Consider the following 26,981-nt stretch of genomic DNA (forward strand, 5'->3'; position numbering starts at 1 on the left):
TGCTTTTTTTTTTCTGTTAAGAACTTGCTGACTATGGTGCTTTTTAGGGGTTTTTGTTCTCATTATGTTTATTAATTTATATCAGTTAAACTTCTGGGTAAAATGATAGCCTGAAACATAAATCACTATAAATAAGAAAAAAATGAAATGATGTATTTATCCCAATTATGGAAGGAAGATGAGAAACAGTATGGTGTCGTGGTTAGAGATCTAACCCTAGAGTTAGAAAGACATGAGTTCAAGTCCTGTATCTGACTATGCTCTGTAATGTGAACCTGGACAAATCACAGAACCTCTCACTTACCCCATGTTACTTACTAAGTTTGAAAGATCCTTAAACTGCAGAGTAGATACCATTTGTATTGGTATAGGATAGTGATGGACAAACTTTTTAAAGAGGGGACCAAAGGAAAGGAAATGCTCATCTGTCAATCTGTTTCTAAGGTAACTCTTTGGAAGTTTCATTGTATTGTATCCTACTCATTGTATTCGTCAGATTAGGAATAATGTTGTCACTGCAGCTAGACAGAATATTTCAAGGGGCCTGCTTCTGGCCCATGATATAGGAAGTTTCCTTCTTAGGAGAGCTCTGTAGCAAAGAAAGCACATTTCTAATATCATCTGAGAAGATAACTTTTTCTTTAAGCAAGTAGAAGAAATTATTAGGGAAAGCAAATAAAAAAAATTTTTAAACCCTTAACTTCTGTGTATTGGCCCCTTGGTGGAAGAGTGGTAAGGGTGGACAATGGGGGTCAAGTATAAATATGAAAAATGATAAAGGCTAGTATAAATATATAAATTAGTAATTTAATTAAAGCCATGCTGATAGATAATTAGACCACGCGCTTGTAAGCATTCAAAACTGCCGCCTCCATTACTGTCTTGAGTCTGCTGGCCAAGAGCCTACTGGCAAAGAGGCCACTCCCTCCTAACCCAGGAGATTTTAGCTCTTCCCTGGGTCAAGACGTAGGCCTTCCCAAGCCCAAAAACCCGGAAATGGAAACCAGTTGGACCATGTTGGATCAGGGGAAATGTAGTTTTGATACATTTCCCATGTCCATAGAAATATATACACTTTTAGATGGCATTTTCCAAATTTCACTTTTACAATTACACAAGTGACTTGTCCAGGGTCAAACAGCTGGGAAGTGTCTGAGGCTGGATTTGAACCTAGGACCTCCCATCTCTAGGCCTGACTCTCAATCCACTGAGCTACCCAGCTGCCCCCTAGCAAATAAATTTTTGAAGCTGTTTTTAGTCCCCAGTCAACATCTAAGTACTTGGGGGGGGGGTTCCCCTTTAACTGAGCCTGAATATTATTATTACTGTTATATAATGTTGCTTAATATGTCACTACTTTGTGATGTGTATGCATGTGTATTTTTATTACCCTTGATGATAATCCCTAATTATTTTCAAAGACACAATTGTGCCCTATTCTGCTTTATTCCTTTTTTTTTTTTTTTTAGGAAAAGGATTGGTCATCATGTCAGTAGTCACAGTTCAACTTGGTCAGTGTGGCAATCAAATTGGTTATGAAGTATTTGATGCCATATGTAGAGACTTACATAGTACCCAGGGATTCTGCTCTAAGAAAGAAAATGAAGTCTATCAAGCATCTTGCAAAGAACATTTCTTTAATGAGGATAAAAGTGAAGGTATGTAATTAAGCCAGGGATAACATTGAGAACAACTCATTTTATTTCTTTTTTTCTTTTTTGCTAGATGTTGAACCTAATACCAACTATGGAAAATAAAAGTATCTCCTATTTCAGTAGGAAGCACCTTAGAAAATGTCCAAAAACCCTGTATAACCACTTTAATTTTTTTATTGTACTCATTGCTTTGTATACAATGGATACACAATAAAAGTTGCAAAGAAAATTAATTTCAAAATTAGGAAGTTCTATTTTAAAGTGAAACTATTAAATCTATTTTTTGTTATGAATGTTGCACTATTTTCATTTTTACTTTGAAAGTTATGTAACAGAGTTATGGGTTTATACTGATACTGTCTTGAAATGGTAGTCCTTAATGTAGAAAGATAGGGATATTATTTACGTCTTAGATACATATCCTGAAAATGTAACAGTAGTTGAGTTACTGTTTCCTAACTGAGGACCAGAATGGGTTCTGTAAATTCTCATCCTTGTGTTTGTTTGGGAGTTACACCTGGACTTGTAAACTATTTATAGGCAATTGTTTATAAACCTGGAAGCCTACTGCTTACTTACTTTTTTTGGAGGAGAGGGCCTTAAATAGATTTTAGTGTCACTTTCTATAATCAAGGAAACATTATAGCAATCAATTAGTTAAGTATTTATAAGCACCTACTATATGCCTGGCATTATTAGACACAAAGAATGAAATAGTACAACCTATTTTCAAGGAGGCTATGAAGCAGAAGAGCAAGTATCAAGATATGAGTTGTTTAAAATAGTAAATATTAAAAATCAACAAAAGGAATGCTAAACAATATAAATGATGTTTGGAATTTTACTGTTTGCCTAGATTTCATTCCAGAGCGACAAATACCCTTTTTTCTTTTTTGGGCAAGTAAATTTATACTCTGAATTAGCATGGAAGGGCTTTCCCAGCTCTCAATTCATGACCCTTTTCAGGAAGAACTTTTTTACATTTTTGTTTTCTTCTTTACTCTAGTTCCAGTTGCCCGAGCATTGCTTATTGACATGGAGCCCAAAGTGATCAGTCAAACACTATTAAAAGCTGCCCATTCTGGCAGATGGAAGTATGGTCAACATTCACACTTCTGTCAAAAACAAGGTTCTGGAAATAATTGGGCCTATGGGTAAGAGTGATTTACTCAAGTTTCCCATGAGTTACTGGTATATAATTTAAGAATCCAAAGAAAATTGACATTGTGGATCCAATCAATCACCAAACATTAAATACCTTAAATTAGTGTTTGATTTCAGGTAGTAGATAGACACTGACAATACTACCTTTGTGTTTGCATCTCAGTTAAGGACTTCTGGTCAACATTCAGGAAATGTTGATAGTTTCCCCACTACAGGCTTCTAGAGGCAGGCTAGAGAATAGAGGACAGTTTGTGTGTAGACTGGGTAAGAGGCAGGGCTAGGGAGATATAATAGACACTTTCAGGTCTGGAGGAAGCATGGTTGGAAGCAGTGGGTTTGGTGCTTCTGCTTGTGCAAAGCCATTCCCAGGCCATTCTAGAACTGAATAAAGAACATACAGTTTATCCAAGGTTAAATGCTCTTGGATAGACATAAATACTTGTTTTCATACTAGTAAAAATGAAGATTTTACTTCTCAAAGTTGCCATAGTATTCAAATGAGATCTTATATATGAAAAATAGTTTAATGTACAAAATAGCACATAATGTAAAGTGCTTCTTGTTCTATTCCTGAGCCCTTTGGAATATATTAGCCTATGGAAATTTTTTCTTATGAATTTTGCTTCAAATATAATTGGGAAATAAAGCTTAAAGCTCCTTTTTTGCACATATCTAACTTTTTCAGAGACTTTTTTAAAAAAATAGGTTCTTACTGATTCTCAAATATCTGGGTTAAACCCTTAATTTTAGAGGAAAAAAAAAAAACAACAAAGAATCTTAAAGTCCAAAGAGATTGTGATTTAATCAAGGTTTATGGCAAGAGACATTGCTTTGGCACTACCCCAACCCCCTGCCCTTTTTTTTAAACTTTTAAACCTTCCATACCATTCCAAGACAGTAGAACACTAAGGGCTAGGCAATGAGGATTAAGTGACTTGCCCAGGGTCACACAACTAGGAATTACTTGAGGGCATACTTGAACCCAAGATCTTCTGTCTTTAGACCTGGCTTCCAAACCACTGAGCTACCCAGCTTCCTCCTATTTCTTTGACTCTTGACCATATTGCTTCTCCATTGTACACTGTTCTTATGGTATTTGGGATTGCACAATAGTCTGAAGTACAGTTTATATTTCAGTAGAAAAGACTTGAGCTAGGGATTTTCTCTTCACAAAAGATAAGGTAAATTAGGAATTCCAGGGTTAAAAACACGATTGGGAGAGTAAGAGTGTTGGTGAAGTCAAAGGATAGGAATGCTATTGAACTGGACCATCAGGCTGGGAGAAACCTCTGCAATAAGAAGGGGATAAGAATTTAATAAAAATAATCATAGCATTTACAGATCACTTTAAGGTTTGCTTAACTGTACCTATTAATACAATATTCTTTTTACTAGAATTCCAAGTAATAATGAACTACAAAATACCTTTGCTAACAGTTCTATATGACTTTTAAATACTCTCTAATAAAGAGGCTAGTCATTGCCAACCTGGATAACATGTTGTGCTTTGGAAAGTTCTGTTTTATACTACTGCTGTACACAAATTTGTGTTGTAATTTCCTAGTTAAGGTAAAATTTACTTAGATTTGTCTTTTCCCTTTTTTTTATGTAGCTATAATGTTCATGGGCCCAAGCATGAAGAATCTATCATGAATCTAATTCAGAGGGAAGTAGAGGAATATGACTCTCTAAGTGGATTTTCTATTATTATGAGTATGGCAGGAGGCACAGGATCTGGCTTGGGAGCCTTCCTCACACAGAACTTAAGAGATGCTTATCCAAATTCTTTTATAATGAATCAGGTTATATGGCCCTATGGAACTGGTGAGGTAAGAACATAATGCAAAATGCCCTCATTCAAAATTTCTTACAAGAATAGGTTAAAAAGTCTGGGTCTGTTTATTCTTAATCTTTCTTTAGAAAGTAGCTCATCTGTTCTGGGATGATTGTAAAACATTATGTACATGAGCTAGTCTCAACTTTTCTGAGCCTGCTCCAAATTTTAGTCAATGAAGCCTTCACAAAGATTGTGAAACATCTAATTCTATTTTATGCCAGAGAATCATCTTATAACTAGATGGAACTAGAAGTCATAAAATTACTCTAAGGAGACATCTAACAATTCCCTTGCAGAATTTATATAAAGTCCAATTTTGGAATCCTTAGGCTAAACAGGTACCTTCAAAGGTCACTCAGTCCATTCTCCTGCATCTGGAAAGAATTATACATAAACTATTTCAAATAAACGGTTGTCTTTTTAAAGTTTTATAAGAACAAAGATTCTCTAGCTTTCCTGAGGAACCCATTCCTGTCTTAGTAAACATAACTAAGATATTTACTCAAAAGTTCTTTTAATCAGACATATTATCTCTCTAAAATTCACAACTCATATTTTCTTCTCTGGAGATAAATATAGATCAGTTTCCATATGATAACACTTCATGCAAACTTTTTTTTTTAAACCCTTACCTCCCATCTTGGAGTCAATACTGTGTATCGGTTCCAAGGCAAAAGAGTGGTAAGGGTAGGCAATGGGGGTCAAGTGACTTGCCCAGGGTCACACAGCTGGGAAGTATCTGAGGTCAGACTTGAACCTAGGACCTCCAGTCTCTAGGCCTGGCTCTCAATCCACTGAGCTACCCAGCTGCCCCCAAACTCTTAATGAATTATCTATTCTTAGCTTATCCAACCAGAATAAATCAATTTCTTTGAGCTTTCTCTCAAGAGTTCTTTCTTAACCTTTGAACAAAAATGTTTGCTTCTTTTCATTGGGGAAAGGATTCCATATGTCAATTCCTTGCACATTATACCAGAAGCAGCATTAAATCTCTGTATTGAGACAAATCAATGAAAGAAGTGATGTAGGAAGAAAGTATACAAAGAATCGATGAGCAAATAATGTTTAACCCATTTTTCTCATAGGTTATTGTACAGAACTACAACTCAGTTTTGACTCTTTCCCATCTATATCGATCTTCAGATGCACTTCTTGTTCATGAAAATGATGTGGTGCATAAGATATGTGCTAAATTGATGAATATCAAACAAATCTCCTTTAGAGATGTAAATCAAGTCATTGCCCATCAATTGGGAAGTGTATTCCAACCTACCTACTCTTCAGAAGATTCATTTCAGTACAGAAGAAACCCATTAGGTAATTTGACCATCTTAAATTCTTGCTTTTCAATGAAAGTTTTGTCTTATATATTTCTTGAGAGCTCACATATATTCTTCTATTCTAAGGTATAAAATTAGTACAAATATAAATTTCAACTTCATTTTTTAAATTTGAATTCCATTGAGCCTCTGTTGTACTGAAACTAAACTTTTCCAAATCCTCTGGTTTTCCCTGACAATACTGCTCCCTCAGAACTTTTGCTGTGCCCTCAATTAATGGGGTTACAGAGGGATCAGCAAATACCTTTTCTCCCTATTGCCAATTTGTGTTTATCCTTCCCTTGTTATACAGTGGTCTTTTGGAAGGTTGTCTTTTGTAGTCCAAGCCTTATGTTTATTTATTTTTTAATTATATTTTTATTTTTATTTTGAATATTTTCCCATAGTTACGTGTTTCATGTTTTTTCCCTCTCCCAAAATCCCCCTAACCCCCCTTAGCCAACGCACAATTCCACTGGGTTTTACATGTATCATTGATTAAGACCTAATTCCATATTATTGATAGTTGGACTAGAGCAAGGGTCGGCAACCTTTTTGGCCGTGAGAGCCATAAACGCCACATTTTTTTAAATGTAATTTCATGAGAGCCGTACGCACTCCTATAACAGTGCACAGTCCTGTAACAGCGCCTGAAAAAAAATTGACTTTATGGCTCCTGCAGAAAGAGCCATATCTGGCCCTCAAAAGAGCCAGATGTGGCTCGAGAGCCATACGTTGCCGACCCCTGGACTAGAGTTATCGTTTAGTGTCTTCATCTCCAATAATATCCCCATTAGCCCATGTGTTCAAGCAGTTGTTTCTCCTCTGTGTTTCTCCTCCCACAGTTCTTCCTCTTAATGTGGCTAGTTTTCTTTCTCATAAGTCCCTCAGCCTTGCTCTGGATTTTTGCATTGCTGCTAGTAGAGAAGTCTGTTATGTTCAATTGTACCACAGTGTATCAGTCTCTGCGTACAGTGTTCTCCTGGTTCTACTCCATTCACTCTGCATCAATTCCTGGAGGTCATTCCAAATCACATGGAATTCCTCCAGTTTTTTATTCCTTTAAGCACAATAGTATTCTATCACCAACAGATACCACAATTTGTTCAGCCATTCCCCAATCTAAGGACATTCTCTCATTTTCCAATTTTTTGCCATCACAAAGAACGCGGCTATAAATGGCTATAAATATTTTTGTACAAGTCTTTTTCCTTATTATCTATGGCTGGATCAATAGGCAGATGGTCTTTTAAAGACCTTTGGGCATAGTTCCAAATTGCCATCCAGAATGGTTGGATCAATTCACAACTCCACCAGCAATGCATTAATGTCCCAATTCCTCCACATCCCCTCCAACATTCATTACTCTCCCCTGCTGTTTTGTTTTGATTTGCATTTCTCTAATTATTAGAGATTTAGAACACTTTCTCATGTACTTATTGATAGTTTTGATTTCCTTATCTGAGAATTGCCTATTCATGTCCCTTGCCCATTTATCAATTGGGGGGTGCAAGCCTTATGTTTATAACATTTTCTCTATCCTCCTGTAGGAATAAGTTAAGGATAGTCTGATTTCTAGGGTTAGTTGAAAGAAGGGAATTTTGAGATAAGCCCTGGGAGAGGATTCTGGGTAAGGAAGCAATTGTAGGAGTCTGAACTGAAAATAACAGACTTGACTTCCTTCTTGGATTTTGATCAAAGTAGAAGGAGTTTTCGACTCTCTGAATTCCCATCAAGCTGAAGGAGGATTTTTGCTCTGAGAGATTCTCCCTGGACAGTCAGGATTTTGTGGAGAAATCTTTGACATCTATGTAGAGGATTTGCTTGTAGGAAACCAGTTTCCCTGAGTCTAGTCTTCATCTGCCAGTGGTCCATCTACCAAAATTCCTCTTGAGCTAAAGTAATCCAAAGGTTTCCATCTGTAACTTTGGGTTACTTAGTGTAGCAGCCAAACCCAGGCTTTTCCCTTTTTTTACTAATCACTAGTGAGAAAATTAGGATAAATCAGATATCGTGGGGGAAGGGTTTTAGGTAGCACAGGGAGATGGAGGCAGGCCCAGAGAAGAAACAGAAGGCTCCCCTTAAGCAGCAGGGGACTTAGAAGGTGGGTGGAGTTAGTTTGAAGAGTGCTAGGGTCCTACCTACCAATTTCCCTTATTCCCTTTATTAAATAAACTTTGTGTTTCCATAAGGCCAAGGGTTTTGTGCTTAACTGGTCTTGGGAAGTTCCTAGGTGTGTTGTAACATCTAACATCCCTCTAGGACAGTTCACCATTACACTCCTCACTGTTGTTTTTCAACTTCAGGAAAATTCTCCCATCTTTCTAGGACTGTGATGGCGAACCTATGGCATGGGTACCAAAAAGGGCACACAGAGCCCTCTCTGTGGGCATGCCTGCAGTCACCCACCAGAGTTCGTTACTAGAAAGCCAGAGGGACTTGGGGCAGAAATTTTCCCTCCTCCTCTCCATGCACCTGAGAACATTCCTCACTTCATTTGTCCCTCTGCCCAGCAACCAATGGAAGCACTTCCTCCCCTGTCTGGGATAAGGCACTGGGAGTAGGGGGGAAGAGGGCCATAGCTCACAAGAGGGTGTGGTCCAGACAGCAGCCTGTTGAGTCTGTGGCAAAGGTGATTGATTCCCTTGGTGGGGTTGGAGAGGAACCAGGTTGGAGGGGAGCAGAGTGCTCAGGCCACTCTTCTCCCCGACTCCATGTACTCCTCTCATCAACCATCCCTCTTCCCAGCAGCCCAATAGAAGTACTTTCTCCTCCCCTGTCTGGGGTAAGGGGGTGGCCAGAGGGTGAGGTAGGGGGAGTGGGGGCAGGGTATGGGTATGGGTCTTAGTCTTGAGGTGGGGAGCGGGCACAGCACTAGGTGTAGGGTGTGAGCAAGGCCCAGCACTCCATCTCTAAAAGGTTCACCATCACTGTTCTAAGGCATTTTTGGACTGGAGCTCACAGTTTCTTCCCAACATGTTCTCTGACTTTATGCCACTGATGCCCCTTGTAACACCCCAAAATCACAAATCTTTGACCATTTTCAGATCAGAGGACCTACATATTTATTTGTGTTGCAGTCCACTCCTTACTGTCACCTCTTTTCTTGAAGCTCAGTAATGGGAATTATTCTATCTCCCACATATGAAACTTTGTGCTTCATTTCTCTGATGGCAATCTTATCTTTTACCTCTCCAATGACTCTTTTTTTTTTTTAACTCTTACCTTCCATCTTAAAACCAATACCATATATTTATTCTAAGGCAGGAGAACAATTAAAGGCTAGGCAATGGGGGGATGGTTCTCACACAGCTAGGAAGTGTCTGAGACCATATTTGAACTCAGGACCTCCCATCTCTAGACCTGGCTCTCAATCCCCTGAACCATTCTAGCTGCCTTTCTCCAGTTCCTTTTATTGAACCTCATCTTCACACTTCAGCCCATGGGATTTCTTAGTTATACCCTTCCTATTATTCTAGTCCATCAGCCACTATAGCATTAGTCTCACTAGCACCCAAAAATTGCTTACCCATTTAACCTCCTTCTTTGTCAGTACTCAATTCTGGGTAATGTTCACTGTACTGATTTGGTCTGCTACAAATATGTGCTACTTAAACCTCAGGTGAGCCATCACTGATTCTCAGAAATTGTTCCATCTCTTCACTAACTCCCTTTTCTTTCTTTCTTTTTTTTTAAATTTAAACCCTTATCTTCCATCTTGGAGTCAATACTGTGTATTGGCTCCAAGGCAGAATAGTGGTAAGGGCTAGGCAATGGGGGTTAAGTGACTTGTTCAGGGTCACACAGCTGGGAAGTATCTGAGGCCAGATTTGAACCTAGGACCTCCCATCTCTAGGCCTGGTTCTCAATCCACTGAGCTACCCCACTGCCCACCCTTTTCCATTTTCCACAGCAGCTTTTCTACTGTACCTACTCCTTAGAGTCAACAAATGATCTATAATCTACTACTTTACATAAAACTAGGGCTCCTTCATCTTTCCTCAAAGCTCAGAATTTCTCCCCATAATTAATTCTCCCTTCTTGACATAAACTACCTAACTCTCTTCTTGTAAAGAATAAATGTTTTACTTTAAGGCTTGTTCCATCATTTATCCCTTGTTTTTCCCTTATATCTCTATTTATCTCTTTTTGTGTTTGCTCTTTCCTTTCTATATACCCACCTGTTTAGCCCTCTCTTTTAAAAAAAAAAAAAAAAAGGAAAGACAAATCACCTTCCCTTGTACACTTTTAAGTATTAAATAGTTAAATTTCTTGGGAAAAGCAGTTTATGCCTTCATTTGCTAACTTGGCTTAGACCTCTCTTCATTCTCTAGAAGATTACAATCTTAATTACCATCTTAATTAACACATTCAGTGCTCTTTTTTTCTATCTTATTCAAAAACATCTTGGGAGTTTGTTGTTTTTTTTTAATCACACATCAATTTCTTCCTATAGTGTCTTCCCATAAAAAAAAACAGTTAATCACAACCACCTAATAAAGTGATTGTAACTAGCAGTACACATCACTTCGCATTTTTGTAGTTTACCATTTTTTTACCATAAGGAAATGATTTAGGCTTTAATACTATTCATAATCATCTAATAGCCAACATAGTCTGTTATATTTTACTTCTGTGATTTTTTTCTCAGTCTTCATCTCTTTTGACCTCTGCAACATACTAAACACTATTAAGTATCCCCTACATCTTGAAAACTTTCTTTCCTTGGTTTCCTTAATACCACATTCATTTTTGTTCTTTTTATTTTTTTTCCCAATAAATGTAGACATTTTCCAAGGTTCTATCCTCAACCATCTTCTCTTCCTGTACTTTTTCCAGAAATTTCTCTTAAACTCTAAGGCTTCAGCTATGATATTTTTTCAGATAACTCCCAATTTATATGTCTAGCCAAGTCCCAATCTTTTTATCTCTTGTTATCCATTTTCAATCCTATTAAACATCTTAATCTCTTTATATTGCACTAGGCCACAAATTTGACCTAAAACTAAGTTCATCTGAATTCCCCAAACCTTATCTTCCTCTGGACCACCCCTGATTCTGTTAATGGTATATTCAGTCTCTTAGCTATGTGGATTTGAAAATTTAGTGTCCCTTTTGACTTCCCTATTTTGTCTCTTTCTCCATTTCCATGTCTCATCTGTAGTTCCTGTCAAATTCAACTTTCTCTTTGTTTTTTTAATTCTATCTATTCCACTTTGGTTGCCATCACCATAGTTCAGGCCCTTGTTACTTTTCACCAACACTACTTCAAGTGACCTCCAAAGTGGCCTTATTTCTAGTCTCTTTTCCTTCCAAGCCTTTCTGCATAATGCTATCAGATTAATCATAATGATTACATCATTCTCCTGACCAAAATTCATCAATATATGCTCATCAGAGTGAACTCTTCCTTTATTAATCCTTTCTATGTGCAAAGCACTGTGGGACATACAGAAGTGAACAACAAATGGCCCTTCCCTTGATGAATTTGGCATTTTCTGTTTTGTACTATACTGATTTACAAGTGCGATGATAAAGATGTAAGACAAGTGTAATAGGAGTATAAATGAGAAAGAGCAATTACTTTTGGTTTGAAGGCCCAAATGTGACTTTATAGAGGAATTAGCAGAGGAGTACAAAATTTTGACAGGCAGAGATGAAGAGGGCAAGAAGAAAGATATGCCAAGCAGAGGAGTTATAGTGTGAACAAAGGCAGGGAGATAGGAAAGTATAGTATGTTTAGAAAATGGAAGAGTCCCTTAGCTAAGGCATTGATATAGGATGGGTAATAAGGGGAAATAAACACAAAAAGCTAGAATGAAACCAGATTGTAGAAGACTTTGAATGTCAAACAAGAGTTTAGAATTTATAACCAATGGAAAACCATCAATTTATTTTGAGTGGGCAATGACATAATTAGAGCTGTTCTTTCAGTCCCCCTTCAAATGCAGGATAAAATCCAATCATTTTAGCTGAACATTCAGGCTTGAGATCTATGATTCTATGATTCCTGGCCCCTTTCTCAGAGCAAACAAAAGCTTACACGTATATTCACATTCCATCCAGGAGTTATTTCTAGTCCAGTCTTCATCACTGTCACATTTTCTTACTTAGTTATTTTTCTTAAGCAAATAAAAATCCTTTCTTATAAAAATGTTTCTCAGAGAGCATTTTAGAGAATTTAGCATGATACAAAGACTGATTGACATTTGTGCTTCTTCTGAAAATTTACTTATCTCAGTGCATAGAACATGTGCCTGGCATATAGTGGGTACTTAATAAAATGGTAATTGATTTGACTTTCATTTTTTTCTTTAAATTCTTGGTTATTCATCTTCTAAATTCTTATTTGGTCTATAGGCCAGTTACAGTGGATGGGAGACAGGTCATTAATTTTGAATGCTCTTACAGAAACAAAACATATATTTTGGCCCCATACTGATCAATTCAGAATACACACACATGTGAACATATGTTTATAAAATATACACTTATCTTATCACTGTACATACATATGTACGTGTGGGTATGTAATTTAATAGCAATAACCTGGGGTAATTTTCTTCCTCTTGCTAGGAGACTTGATGACAACCTTGGTTCCACACCCTGAATTCAAGATGCTAAGTCTACGTAACATTCCTCAAATGTCTGAAAACTCATTGGCTTACACCACCTTTGCCTGGGCTGGATTGCTTAAGCATTTAAGACAGATGCTCATTTCTAATGCTAAAATGGAAGAAGGTAAAATGTGTATTTTTTAAAAATATTTCCACAATCTGATGTATATTTAAGAACCTCTAATATAAAAAGATTTGGGCCAGCTGAGACAGGACCCCTTTCAGCTGAGCTTAGAAGATTCCTGGAAGAAACATAACACAACCTCCCGAAAGACTAACTGATTTATTGGGTGTTTTTCCTCCCTCTCACTTCCCTCTCCCCACCCAAAATTGTAAATTAGCATTAATACAAAATACATTGCCTACATGTTTTTACTTTGCTACCTCTTGGATTTTCTTACTTTTCATTCTTATTATGCTAGAATTTTGTGGATGTTTCTCGGAATATACTAATTAATTTTTTTAAGAACAGAAACAATTTTATTGGATCAGGGAATAAAGAAGGAATTGAATTAGCAATAAGTTCTTTTTACATCCTTCTGTTTACAAGAAACAGTTTTTAAAATGAGAGACACACATAGAGTAAGAATAAAAGTCTGGAGCAGAATATACTGTGCTTCAAGCTGATACAAAAAAAGTTGGAGTACCAATCATGATCTTAGATAACATTAAAGCTAAAATAGATTTAATTAAAAGAGATAAACAGAGAAAGTATATTATGTTAAAAGATACTATACATAATGAAGCATTATGAATATTAAACCTATATTGGGGCAACTAGGTGGTCCAGTGGTTAGAGAACCAGGCCTAGGTTCAAATCTGGCTTCAGATTACTTCCCACATGTGTGACCCTGGGCAAGTCACTTAACCCCCATTGTCTAGCCCTGACCACTTTTTCTACCTTGAAATACTTAATATAGATTTTAAACATAAGGTAAGAGGTTTTTATTTTTATTTTTTTTTAAACCCTTACCTTCCGTCTTGGAGTCAATACTGTGTATTGGCTCCAAGGCAGAAGAGTGGTAAGGGTAGGCAATGGGGTTCAATTGACTTGCCCAGGGTCACACAGCTGGGACGTGTCTGAGGCCAGATTTGAACCTAGGACCTCCCGTCTCTAGGCCTGGCTGTCAACCACTGAGCTACCCAGCTGCCCCCCGGTAAGAGGTTTTTTTAATTGAAGATGAAATCAAAGCAGTTATTAGGAGTTATTTTGTCAGATTCTATATCAACAAATTTAATAATGTAAGTGAAATAGAAGAATATTTAAAATTTTTTAATTGCCTATATTATCAGAGGAGGAAATAGAATATCTAAATAAACCTATTTTAGAAAAGAAAAACACTACAGATATAAATTGTGTGTGTGTGTTTGTATGTATATATATATATGGTATATATATATGGTATATAAATAGGTATAAATTGATTTATTCTTAAAATGATAAGAAGCAAATACCTAAAACCATCACAAAGTATAATTTGTAATGAGGATAAGCTAAAAGCCTTCCCAGGAAAATCAAAAGGGAAGCAAGGATATCCATTATCCCCAATAGTATTTAATATTGAATTGGAAATACAATAAGATAAGAAAAAGAAATTAAAGGAATCATAATGGGCAAAGAGGTAAATCCCTCTAAGTTTTCCCACTCTGTTACTCCATATTTTTATATCATTATTATCAGAATATACATGCTTTTTGGTTATATAGGCATGTGTATATATATATATGTGTGTATTTATAGACAGATATTCACCTGCTGAAATGGATTGATGTAAGAAGGCCACAGGCCATTTTTCATACTAACATAGGATTCCATTATCTTAATATACCATAATTTCCCTCTATTACTGGACATTTGAGTTAATTTCAGTTTTTTTGCTATTATGTTGCAAATGTCTCTATGGACATCACTTTTTTTTTCTTGGTATTTCCTCAGGATATATTCTCAAAATATTGGCTCGAAGCAGATGAAGTTTTTAATAAAAACACACTCTTGTTATATATATGAGGGACTTGTGTGAACCAAACTGACTCTATCTTGTGTCTCAGTTCTGAATTTAGCACAGTGACCTTTCTATTCAATTATGGGGTCTAGTCTAATTTCCATCTGATAAGAAAACTTTATTCAGTTACAGGAACTATGAAAAAACTTCACTGCATAATTTTAACTGAGCCATGTGTGGCTGGGAAGCTGGACTACCTCTATCTGTTATTTTAGTTGTTGTTTTTCAGTCATTTTCAATCATGTCTGACTCTTTATGACCCCATTGATGTTTTCTTGGAAAAGATACTAATGGTTTGCCATTTCCTTCTGCAGCTCATTTGATAGATGAGGAAACTGAGGCAACTAGGGTTCAGTAACTTGCCCAGGGTAACACAGCTAATAAGAGCCTGAGGCCAGATTTGAACTCAGAAAGATGAATTTTTCTGATTGTAAGCTCAGCACTCTGTCCAATGTGCCACCTAGTTGCCTTTTGCTTTGGAGATCCTTAATTAAGGACCTATATTGTGTTTTCTAGAAACTCAGTCAGATCCAAAGGTTGATTCAAGGAGTTTTATCACAATTATACACCTCAAGCAACCCATATGTTTGTTTTTTAAACTGGCCCCATACTTGTCAACCAGGTACTGCTTTCATGTTTCTTTGATTGAATACAGATACCTAGGAGTAGTAGAACTCCCTTTTTCTGATTTTAGGGAATTGTAACTATTTGAGTCAGGATTCCGACCCTGGGATGATAGCCTTTCAGAAAACTCCCTGGAATACTCTGGTTAATCTTTCACTGAGGGACTTTTTTGCAAAGACTGTCCCCAGAGATTTTGGACTCCCCAATTTCAAATTCTTCTGAGTTAGGGTAAGGTTTATCCCTACACTGCTGGGGGACAGTTTACCTTTGTTTACTCCCACTCTGAAGGTTGAGAAAGAAATATTCTCTTTAAGGGAATGAAGGGTTTTGATAATGGTAAAAGGTAAAGGATTTCTTTCCTGTGAAAAAAAATTTTTTGGCATGAGACCAGGGGAAGACTGTGCTGTTAAATTGACACCTCCTTAGAGAAATTCTTATTCACCTGGAATTTCCTATACAGTAATGGAAGGCGTAGAGCCTTCAAATTGTAGTAAAATATATAAAAATCCAAATGGATCTCAAATTTGGCAGCAAATCAAAGTCTTTGAGATTAGACTTTCAGTAAGAGATAAGGAGGTTAGCAAGTTACATGTTTTGTTTTATCATTTTGTCTGTGTTTTTGTTTCTTTGTAAAATGCAGGAAAATCTTTGTCTTGTGTAGAGCTTAGGTATTGTTTGTAGATTCTTCTACCTTCTAAGATTTCTAAGAGAAAAATTCAGCCAGCTAGAAAGACTACTAAAAAACTGCAGCCAAAGCGTTTGGAATACTGGGGAAGATGAATGACATTTTATAGCTTTGAAATAATGATGCCAAACACTGTTCCAATAAGTAGGAATAACTCCTACTTTAGGCTTTTAGCCATAGTTTAGGTTAAAAAGAGAAAAAAACCTGCAAGATACTTTTTCTCTTGTCATTTCAGTCCTGGACATGTTGGGATTATAGAGATAAGGTGGGACAATCAATGAAAGGAAAATTTTTTCCTGCTTTATAGAACTGCTAGAAATATCTTAGAAGATTTTGAAGATTTGGAGATTAATTATTAAGGAGTTTGGAGACTAATCATTTAAAAAAAAAACAAAAAACCTTACTTTCTATCTTAGAATCAATACTGTTGTATTGGGTTCCAAGGCAGAAGAGCAGTAAGGGCTATGCAATGGTGGGGAGGGGAGGGGTTAAGTGACTTGACCAGGGTCACACAGCCAGGAAGAGTTTGAGGCCAGATTTGAACTTAGGACCTCTCATCTCTAGGCCAGGCTTTCAATTCTCCAAGCCACCCAGCTGCCCCTGAGATTAATAATTTTTTAAGATTTCCAGGGGAGAACTTCTGGGATTTTAGATAATTGAAGGAACTCACGTTCTTTTCTTTGTCCTATTTTATAAGGTAACTTAGCAGAAACTTAACATGCTGAAATAGTGAGTTTTGGGCTACACTCTATAGAATGTTTTTAAGGAAAAATAGGAATTAAATTTAAAATGAGTAAAATTTAATTAAAGAATGGAAAAGGTGATTTAAAAAGAGAAGTCTATGAAAAGGGAACCCCTACCATAGTAAAACCATCACCTGGGTCTTAATCCTGTCATAGATAATGGAGATAGTCACAGTGATAGGAGGAGAGAGGGGACCAGGGATGAAGAATGTCATTTGGGAAAGCTGAAGTTTTATATAATATGTGTGTATATGTTATATAAAGCATTATATAATAGAATTAATTAGGTAAAGTAGAAGCTAGGTTACCAAAGAATATTAGAAATTATGCATTTGTAAACTCTTAGACCCCCCCCCAAAAGGTAACAGTATTGCAATTAATTGGTGTTGTATAAAATTTTGTGCTAAATTACAAAGGAGATATAACACATTTAAAAATACTTTATAAACATTAGCTGCTACTTTTATTAGTAATAAGTCAATTCACATGCCATACTGAATTACAAAAAGGTTATTTTAGAGATCTAGACCAAAGAATAATAGGGATATCTGTAGAAAAAAAAATCAGATGTCTCAAGGGAAACAATTTTTAAAGTACCACTAAAGGGTATTTAACAGTACCAGATCTCAAATAACATAAAGAAATAAACATTAAAACAGCTTGTTAATACTTAAAATGTATAAAATTTGATCAATTAAATACATGAACAAAAACTAGAAGTGATTGTATATAGTATAGCACTCAATAAACCCAAGGATACCAACTAAAGGAGAGAGTAGAGTCTCTCTTTGATAAAAATGGTTAGGAAAAGTGAATTTGGCAAAAATTATTAAATCATTACCTTAAAATCATATGCCACATTAGACTACATTTAGCCACCTCCCCTAAATATGAAAGGTCATGTCAGCACATTGGAAAACAAAAGAGGAAGATATCTTTCACAGTTATGATTTAGCACCATGTTAATGAAGGCATGGCACGCATGCCCCACGGTGCCAGAGGAGGCTGCTCCATTCCCACTCTCCACTGTGCCTGAGGACAATTTTCACATGCACCCCAGCCCCTCTGTCCAGTAGCCCAATGTGAACACTTCATCCCTCTGCTGTCCGGGGTAATTGCAGGGGACCTACAGGCAGCTATAAGGTGCAGACTGGGCACATGATCTCTAAAAGGTTTACCAACGCTGGCTTGGTGTTTAGCACCAGTTCCTGGCACATAGTAAGTGATTAATAAATACTAGTTGACTGACTGACTATGATAGAGGTAAGAATTCTTACCCAAATAAGGGATAGAGATGATCATTAAAGATAAACAATTTTATCTACACAAAATTAGAAGTTTTTGCAAAAGCAAAAGAAATATAATTAAAATTACAAGGAAAACAATTGACTTGGAAAAAATCTTCACAACAAATTCCTCTAATAAAGGCCATAAAGAGTTGCTACAGATATCTAAGAATAAGAGCCATTCCTAAATAGGTACATCATGAGAGGATATGAGTAAGCATCTTTCAGATGAAAATATACAAGCTGTAAGCAACCATATGAAAAAATACTTCAGGTTGCTAATGATTAAGAGAAATGCTCATCAAAACAATTCTGAGGTTCCATCTCATACCACCAATGATGATAAAAGAAAAGATGATAAAGATTGACGAAAACAAATAATTTTTCAAGGAGTTGTAGGATGGCAGCCATTGTTGTTGGAACTTTTAATTAGTACAGTCATTCCAGGAAGTAATTTAAAACTAAACCCAAGTCTTAATCAATGATACATGTAAAACCCAATGGAATTGTGCATCAGCTACAGGGAGGGAAGTGGGGGAGAGGGAAAGAATATGAAACATGTAACTATAGGAAAATATTCAAAATTAAAATTAAAAAAAGGAAAAAAAACCAAACCCAAAAGTTCACTAAACTACATTCCCTTTTGACCCAGTCTTCCAAATGGACTTCTTATGCAAAAGAATATTTATAGCAGCACTTCTTGTGGTTAAGACTTGGAAACAAAATAGCTGCCCATCAACTGGAAAATGGCTGAGCAAAATATGGTACATGAATGTAATACAATTTTATTGTGCTAAAACAAATGAATGTGACAAATTCATAGAAAAGTGGAAAAACTTTTGAATTGATACAGGGTAAAATGAATAGAACTAGAAGAACAATTTATGTAGTGACTATAATAATGTGTAGGGAAACAACTCTGAAAGACATCAGAAGCTTAACTAAAGTAGCACCAGTCAGACTTAAAAATACTATAGGTGAAGTATATCTTGTAATTTTTGTTAGAGAGGTGATAGAGTAGATATTAAGGAAGTAGACATGCAGCCTTAGGATACAGTCAGTATTTTGATTTGTTTTGCTCAACTATCCTTTTTTTAAATTGAAGCCTTCTACTTGGAGGGGATTAGTGAGTCATAGGGATAGAAATAAGAAAAGGACATTATTAAAAATACTGTAAGTTTAAAAAATATAAAATAACAATATTAGACTTCTAAGGTTTCTTCCATCTCTAATTTTTTTTTGGTGTGATCTTTATGATTATTTGAATCAATTTCTAAACTATTTAGTCTCTGCCATTTATTTTCCCTTTTTTGATATGTTTTGGAGAGTGGAGCCAAGTGGCAGAGTTGAGGGAGCATTTCAGCTGAACTCTCCCAATATTCTCCTCCACAAAATTTTAACACATCTAATTGAATACTAGAATGGCATAGCCATCAAAAGGATTTGGAGTGAGACATTTTTCCCACCCAAGACAACCTAGGCAGTTGGAGGGAAAGGTTTGTGTTATAGGGCGGGGGTTGACCTGGAACTAAAGGCCCTAGAGGCAGTGATATAACAGCAAAAGCAGCAGCAGCAATAGTTCCAGGAGCTCTCATTGCATAGAGATGATAAGGGGGATTGGACAACTGGTCAGAAAGATTACAGGGGCTCTTATGCAGGCAGTGGCACAGGACTGGGTAGAGTTGTTTGACAACTCCATTGCCCATTACTCAATTTTGGATCCTAGTTCCAGGGTGGAAAGGATTGCTTGCAGTTGCAAGGGAGCAGGGGCCCTTCCTGGGAAAGGACCAGATTTATTAGACTTATTAAGTAACTTGGATTAATTAGGAATTCTTGATAAGTAAGAGTAAGTTAGAGAAAGTGTTGAAGTGTTACCTTAAGAAGCCAGTTAGAATCTTCCTAGAGGTTCCTTAAGAGAATTCCCAAGAGTCCAGAGGGGTCTGTGGAAAAATAACAGACACTCTCGGAGGGTCTGAGACTCAAAAGGGTGGATGGTTGGATCTTTCCTCTGGAAATCCTGGGAGAGTTGAGGACAGTTGGTTTTGGAAGACTCTTAGAGATTTGAAAAAAGTTTGTGGAGGAGATCATCTGTGAGGACTGACTGGCTGAGCTTTCTCTTTGACACTACAGAGGAGGAATAGGCCAGCAGGGTCCAGAGAGAACTAACTGCTGGAACCTGGAAGTAGCTGGACTGATTTCTAGCTAGAGACAGAGAAGACGATGACAGTGGATTTCTAATATTTATAAAAAGATAATAAGTATAGTTTAGTAAGATCAGATATTAATTTTTTAGTTAGTTAAGGAGTTTAAGTCAGGCTTGAGGAATCAGTCTTTCGTGAGACAAATTTGGGTACTGGGATATAGTTTAAACTTCTTAGAGAATTTATATCAATACTATATTTATCCTTTCCTTTCCTTTCCCTGCTTCTTTCAATAATATAAATAAATAGGTTTTGTTATAAGTTGTCTCCAGCCAATCTCCTACCAAACCTTCAACTAGACCCTAACTGCTTTAACAGAATCATAACCAATACCTACATGCTGATAGGCAACTGCCTTCTCTAGATCAATAGTAACTGGCCCAATCGATACAGTATCAATTTACCTTATTACAGATTATAGACCAGGAGTGCAGTGATGACCGCAGCTCTACTGAGATCATATCACCTAGGAAGCACTGAAAACTTAGAGACCCCTAGACCACCTGTGAAAACAAGACCTCCTGCTTCCCCCACCTCTAGCCTCAAGTGAGCAGAGCCTAACTCTGTCATAAAATTCAGGGTCAAATAAATAGGCTAGGGAAAATGAGTAAACAATTAAAAAAACCTAACCATAAGAATCTACTCTGATGATAGGGAAGCTCAAGATACAAATGCAGAAAAAGGCAATGGTATGAAAACATGTAAAAGCAAAATCTCATAGAAAAACACATATTGGACATAAGCTCAATAATAATTCCTAGAAGAACCAAAGAAAGATTTTTAAAAGGAGCAAGAAAAAAAAAGATTTTAAAAATTAAATTAGCATTAGAGGGAAAATTGGGAAAAGAAATGAAAGCAATACAAGAAATTATAAGAGCATTAATAGTTCAATAAACGAGGCACAAAAAATACTGAAAAAAAACTCCTTGGGGTAGTTGGGTGGCACAGTGGGAGTGCCAGTCTTGGAACTGAGTTCAAATTTGATCTCAGACATTTCTGACTGTGTAACCCTGGGCAAGTTGCCTAATCCCATTTGCCTAGCCCTTGCCCTTCTGTCTTAAAGTTGTTACTAAGATAGAAAGTAAGAGTTTTAGGGAGGTAAAAAAATATTCCTTAAAAGCAGAATTGGTGAAATGGAAAAGGATGTGTAAAACCTCACTGAAGAAGATAATTCCTTAAACATTTGAATTGGTCAAGTGGAAACTAATGACTCCATAAAACATCAAGAAACAATATTTTCCATTAAAAAAAATTATCCCAGTATAATGCAGTTGATTTATATGATTTAAAATGTGATGTAGCAAGTCTGCCATCATAACCTAAAAAACCCCTATTATTCTTGACTTTTTTTTTTCAGAATTGATACTAAATATCAGTTCCATAGCAGAGGAGTGGTAAAGGCTAGGAAGTTGGGGTTAAATGACTTGCCCAGGGTCACACAGATAGGAAGTGTCTGGGACCATATTTGACTTGCTCAGTGATTCTTTGATTATAAATATTATGTAGATAGAAACCACTCCCTAAGTTTGTCCTACCCCGCATTCCATTTTACATGTGTACTTTGCATGATGGAGGGGGACAGAAGTAAAAAGGTGTGGTGTGTCTGGTGCCTGCTATGTACTCGAGGGTTTTTTGCAGACTTTGGCAGACTTCCTGATTCAACTTAGGTATTTAGCTAGGTGAAATTTTCTGTCCTTTTCCTACATATCCCTTTTTTTCTCTATCTCCATTTTTATTAAAAACTAAATTATTAAGAGCTACTAACAGAAGGCGACCACACAGTTTTTTTTATTAATATTACATTTAATAATTTTGCTTTCATTATTACAATATCAACTGATACTATCAGTAACTTTTCTACTATCATGAAAAAGCCATTTGAAGAGTCCAAATGGAAGAAAGATTCCTGATTCATTAAGCATTTTTTTTTAACCCCTTACCTTCCATCTTAGAATCAATAGGCAAAAGAGAAGTAAGGGCCAGGCAATAGGAATTAAGGGATTTGTCCAGGTTCACACAACTGGGAAGTATCTGAGGGGATATTTGAACTCGGGACCTCCCATCTCCAGCCCCACCTCTCTGTATACTGTGCTACCTAACTACCCCTCCATATCTGTTTTCATAAATATTCTAGAACACATTGCATATTTGTTATGGGCCCTGTCAAATTTTGTCATTACAGCTATATTTGCCTCTTAAAAGGATGTTTTTCTACATTTTAGAATAGTTAATATATGATAGGGATCATTTCTTCGAAAGTTTTTAGAAACATTCTCCAGGACAGCCAGTCCTCATCCCTATTCCCACTTCACTTCAGCAATCATGTAATTCTTTAAGTAGTTTTCTTATTTCTCCCTGTTGAGATAATTTGGCTGTTTCATGTTTTTGTAGATATCTATTTTTCCTTGATTGTTCTTTTTTGCTTTTGAGTAGGCTGTAAGTTCATTGGTGTAAAGAACTATGCAATGAGGAACTTATTCTAATAGCAGAGATCAGTACCTGCTCTTCAATTTATAGTCTTAGAGTGTTATGTGAGTTGTGTGAGCTAGCTGCCCCCTTGCTAAAGGTTTAAAAAAAAAAAAGAAGGAAAAAAGAAAAAAAGCAACTACTCCACATTTCTAGAAACTTTTGCTAAGAAAGCAAAAGTTTACAAAAAACTCCTACATTGCAAAAAATACCCAGTATTTTTGTCCTAAGGCAAATAGAAACTAACCAACCAATTTATTCTCCGTTAAGGTATCGATTGGCAGGTACGACCACCTTTGTCAGGACTTCCTGCTCTTGAGAAGGTCTCCCCCAACAAGGAACTCCATTTTAACACTTCCATAGCTAACTTGCTCATCCTTCGTGGTAAAGATGTGCACAGTGCAGACACAGGTAAGCATAAATCATGGTAAAAATTAAGTACCTTTGGTAAAGACAATAAATATAAATCAACCCAAAGTTTTTTGGGGGGAAGGAGGAGCAGGGAGAGGGCCAGACAGTTTGGAGGGATTGAGGAGCAGAACAGTAACCAGTGTTTGTTTCTGTGGCTCAGTGGAGTTATTAGTTCATTTGGCCTAAAGTTTTCTGGCTTTATAGTGCTGCTGCTTTTGGCCCTCAGCTCCCTGGCAGGTCTCTTGTTTCAATTCTGATTTGATGAGTTCAGCAGTAGTAAATTGGCCGGTCCATGCACTTGTGTAAAATTGCCAAGTAGGCTCTGTAATAAGCCTTCTGTTTAAAAAAAAAAAAAAAGTTTTGGGGGAAGGTCATTTAAGTACAACATGGCTGTGTACTTTCCTATTGCTCTTCATATTGACTTAAGATTTTTTGGTACATGTAGAACTGATTAGAAAAGAGATGATTGGGGAGCAGCTGGGTAGCTCAGTGGAATGAGAGTCAGGCCTAGAGACGGGAGGTCCTAGGTTCAAATCTGGCCTCAGCCACTTCTCAGCTGTGTGACCCTGGGCAAGTCACTTGACCCCCATTGCCTAGCCCTTACCACTCTTCTGCCTTGGAGCCAATACACAGTATTGACTCTAAGATGGAAGGTAAGGGTTATTAAAAAAAAAAAAAGAAAAGAGATGATTGTTAAATGATCTTGAAAATTGAGAAATGACTGAGAATAACTTGTGCTGTTTTCTATAAAGGGGGCTTTAAAGATCCGGCTTTATATACTTCCTGGCTCCAGCCTAGTGATGCCTTCTGTGAATGGAGAACACACCGAGCCTTTAACAAATATGAGAAATCAGCGGCTTTGGTCAGCAACAGCCAGTTTTTACTAAAACCACTTGATACCATCGTAGGCAAAGCTTGGAATATGTTTGCTTCAAAGTAAGTAAAAGAAGCTTAAAATAACATATTGGCAACTTAATTACAGGCCTGTGATTCTTTGCCACTAGTAATCAGTGTGTCGTCTGTGTATTTTTGAAGGTCACTAACCCATCCACCCATGTACATCCAAGGATTTCAGAACTTTGGCTGTATCACCACTGGCTGGTGTTGGAGGACCATCTTTAGTGGTGAATAGAGGGGCTTATATCTTGGCCAGCTAGCATTAAAACACCCAGACTTGGGGGCCAAAAGTTGACACCTAAACTCTCCCCTCTTCTGTGACAAGGCTAAACACCATCCCCCTTGGATATTAGCCTTTAAAATTGCCCTGGATCATTTTAGCCTAATGTCACCCCAAAAAAAGGTCAGAGATGTTGAGATGTTTAGTTTTGTTTTTTTCTTTTCCTGGACCCCATACCTCACTAGTTGAGGTTCTCATTCTTTACCACCAAGTAGGGTAAAGTAGATGTTTATGGGGTATAACCATTAGTCCAAAATGTTATTCTAAGATGCATTTGGAGACTCATACCCACCATGTAGACTTTAAATCATATCCATCTATTTCATAGACCTCAAATGGATACACGTGTGTATTCTGGTTGCTTGGGTCAGTAAAAAGAAAAGTAATGAAAACTATTTGGAGACTTTACTTAAAAATGAAACTAGAAAAAAATCCCTATTTGGGTTTGTGGCTGTAGTTGAAAACATAAAGATAGAAAAATTCAATAAAAAGATTGTTGGTTTTTTTCCTTAAAATTATATGGTATTGTTTTTTATTTCTTCTACCACCATGCTTTTGTTTTCCTTTAAAGAATATTAACTCATTATGAAAAGAACTTAGTGGGGGGCAACTGGATGGCTCAGTGGATCGAGAGCCAGGCCTAGGGATGAGAGTCCTGGTTCAAATGTGGCCTCAGACACTGCCTAATTGTGTGACCCTGGGCAAGTCATTTAACCCCTTTTGCCTGTCTCTTACTACTCTTAAACCCTTACCTTCCTTCTTAGAGTCAATATTGTGAATTGGTTCCAAGGCAGAATAGTGGTAAGGGCTAGGCAATGGGGATTAAATGAGCAAGGAAGACCTAAATTCAAATTTGGTTTCAAATTCTTAATATATGTGTATCCCTGGGCAAGTCACTGACCTGTCTGCCTCAGTTTCCTCAACTGTAAATGAGATAATAGCACCTACCTCCCAGAGTTGTTATAAGGATCAAATGAGATCTTATTTGTTAAGCACTGGGTACAGTGCGCAGCACATATTAGGTGCATAATAAATGCTTATTTCCTTTTCTTCCTTCCTCTAGTTGGCATTGTAACACCTTCCTGGAATGTCAGGACTTTGGCCTACAACTTTGCAATTCTTAATGTGCAGAAGCAAAAAAAACCCAAACAACCAACCACTATTCCTACTACGTATTATAATCCAATTTTGAGTTATATTATGCTGAAATTCTGTATTTAACATCATATTTTCCCATTTTTCTACCAGAGCCTATGTTCACCAGTACACAAAGTTTGGAATTGAAGAGGAGGACTTTTTAGACAGCTTCACAGTATTAGAGCAAGTTGTTGCCAGTTACTGCAACCTTTGATCTTGAGACAAGTCGCCTTCCCCTGGAAGAAAGTATCTCTAAAGACCCCTGGATTGAAATATTTATAAACCAAGGACTTGATCACGTTTCAAAATCCTATCTTGCTAAAGCATCAGATTGGAATCCAGATTGTATTTTGCAAATATGGGAGAGTAGGAACTTATTTTAAAAACCGGAAAAAGTTTTTTAAGGAAAACATCTCCTTTTTGACATTTTGCTTATTACTTTAAAAGAAAAATTGCCATCTTTATGGAATACTTGGTGAAGAATTGTCACAATGGATGCTGTTGTATAGAATACTTAGGTTCTAAAAATCACTGGGAAAAAGTATATTCTATCTTTGTGGACAATGAACGTAGCTGCTTTCTTTCAACCACTAGCTTGTTCTGGAACCTTTTCTGTTTAGTGAAAAAAACCTCCTAAACTTGAACCTGCCTCCTGGCAATACTGGCTGTTTCATCATGCTTACCTGGAATTCTAGAGGTTGACTTGTGTTAATGAATACCTCATGCCACAAGGGGGCACTATTGGCCAACACCTTCGTGGAATGGGCATGGGCTTTCCTCCATTTCTCACCTAAGTGGAGCTGATTAAAGCTTTATTTCAAAATAAATTTTCAAATTATGACCTAAATGTTAACTTAAAATACAAAAAAAGGAATAGACAGCTACTTTCTTTATTTTCATGGCTTTCTTTTTTCTTAAAAAACTTAATAGTTATTGCAGAACCTGATTGAATCTTTAGTTTTCATTACAAAATCACCCCTTGATAACTATTGTAAGAGTATTTAAGGGGTGAGGGATGGCATGTTCCAGAACAACTTTAATCTAATCAGTGCTTTGAAATGGGTGTATGTACCTACATTATATGTATTTGTAAATATACACATTATTTTTATATACAAATATCTAAAAATTAATATAATTTAATATTTTTGTATGTGTGTATCTAATATCCTTACCTTCTATCTTAGAATGATCCTAAGTATCTGTTCCAAGACAGAAGTGAGGTAAGGACTTTTGGGGTGAAGTGACTTGCGCAGGGAGACACAGCTAGAAAGTACCTGGGGCCAAATTTGAACCCAGGACCTCCTATCTCCAGGCCTAGCTCTCTATTCATTGAGCCACCTTGCTTCTCCCTCTGAAATGTATATTGACATATCAGACTGAATATTGCTGATACTTTCCCTCCATATTCACCACCACCATTGCTTTATAGAAATTGGCCTTGTTTCTCTTTCAAAGATACCTCATTTTGGGTGAGTGGCCTGTGTTTTTTAGGAATAGAGTAGATGCGTCAGACAAATGTCAGGTAACTGGGTGGAAGTTTACCTTGCATTTAAATAGAGGTTAGGAGTTATGGTTTGTTTGGTTTTTTACCTCTACTAAACTGTCAGTAAATAAGCATTTGCCTCTTAGTTGTGTCTCAATAAATGTAAGGTG

General features: G+C 36.7%; 1 protein-coding gene across 4 annotated transcripts; it reads left to right on the top strand.

Moving 5' to 3' along the window:
- The first annotated feature begins 1,289 nt into the window (after positions 1-1,289).
- Positions 1,290-25,539, top strand: TUBD1 (tubulin delta 1). 4 transcript variants are annotated; one of them, XM_044672177.1, is made up of 8 exons: positions 1,290-1,658; positions 2,662-2,809; positions 4,432-4,648; positions 5,742-5,973; positions 12,552-12,716; positions 22,871-23,011; positions 23,764-23,947; positions 25,437-25,539. In XM_044672177.1, the coding sequence occupies exons 1-8, from the start codon at positions 1,487-1,489 to the stop codon at positions 25,537-25,539; spliced, it is 1,362 nt and encodes a 453-aa protein (XP_044528112.1). In that variant the 5' UTR covers positions 1,290-1,486. The 4 variants fall into 4 exon arrangements, with proteins under 4 accessions (XP_044528112.1, XP_044528115.1, XP_044528113.1 ...); XM_044672180.1 differs by lacking the exon at positions 23,764-23,947 and having other exon boundaries at positions 22,871-23,021; positions 25,434-25,539; XM_044672178.1 differs by lacking the exon at positions 12,552-12,716.
- Positions 25,540-26,981: the final 1,442 nt, after the last annotated feature.

The sequence above is a fragment of the Gracilinanus agilis genome, chromosome 4 (assembly GCF_016433145.1).
Source record: "Gracilinanus agilis isolate LMUSP501 chromosome 4, AgileGrace, whole genome shotgun sequence".
In the NCBI taxonomy this organism is placed as follows: Eukaryota; Metazoa; Chordata; class Mammalia; order Didelphimorphia; family Didelphidae; genus Gracilinanus; species Gracilinanus agilis.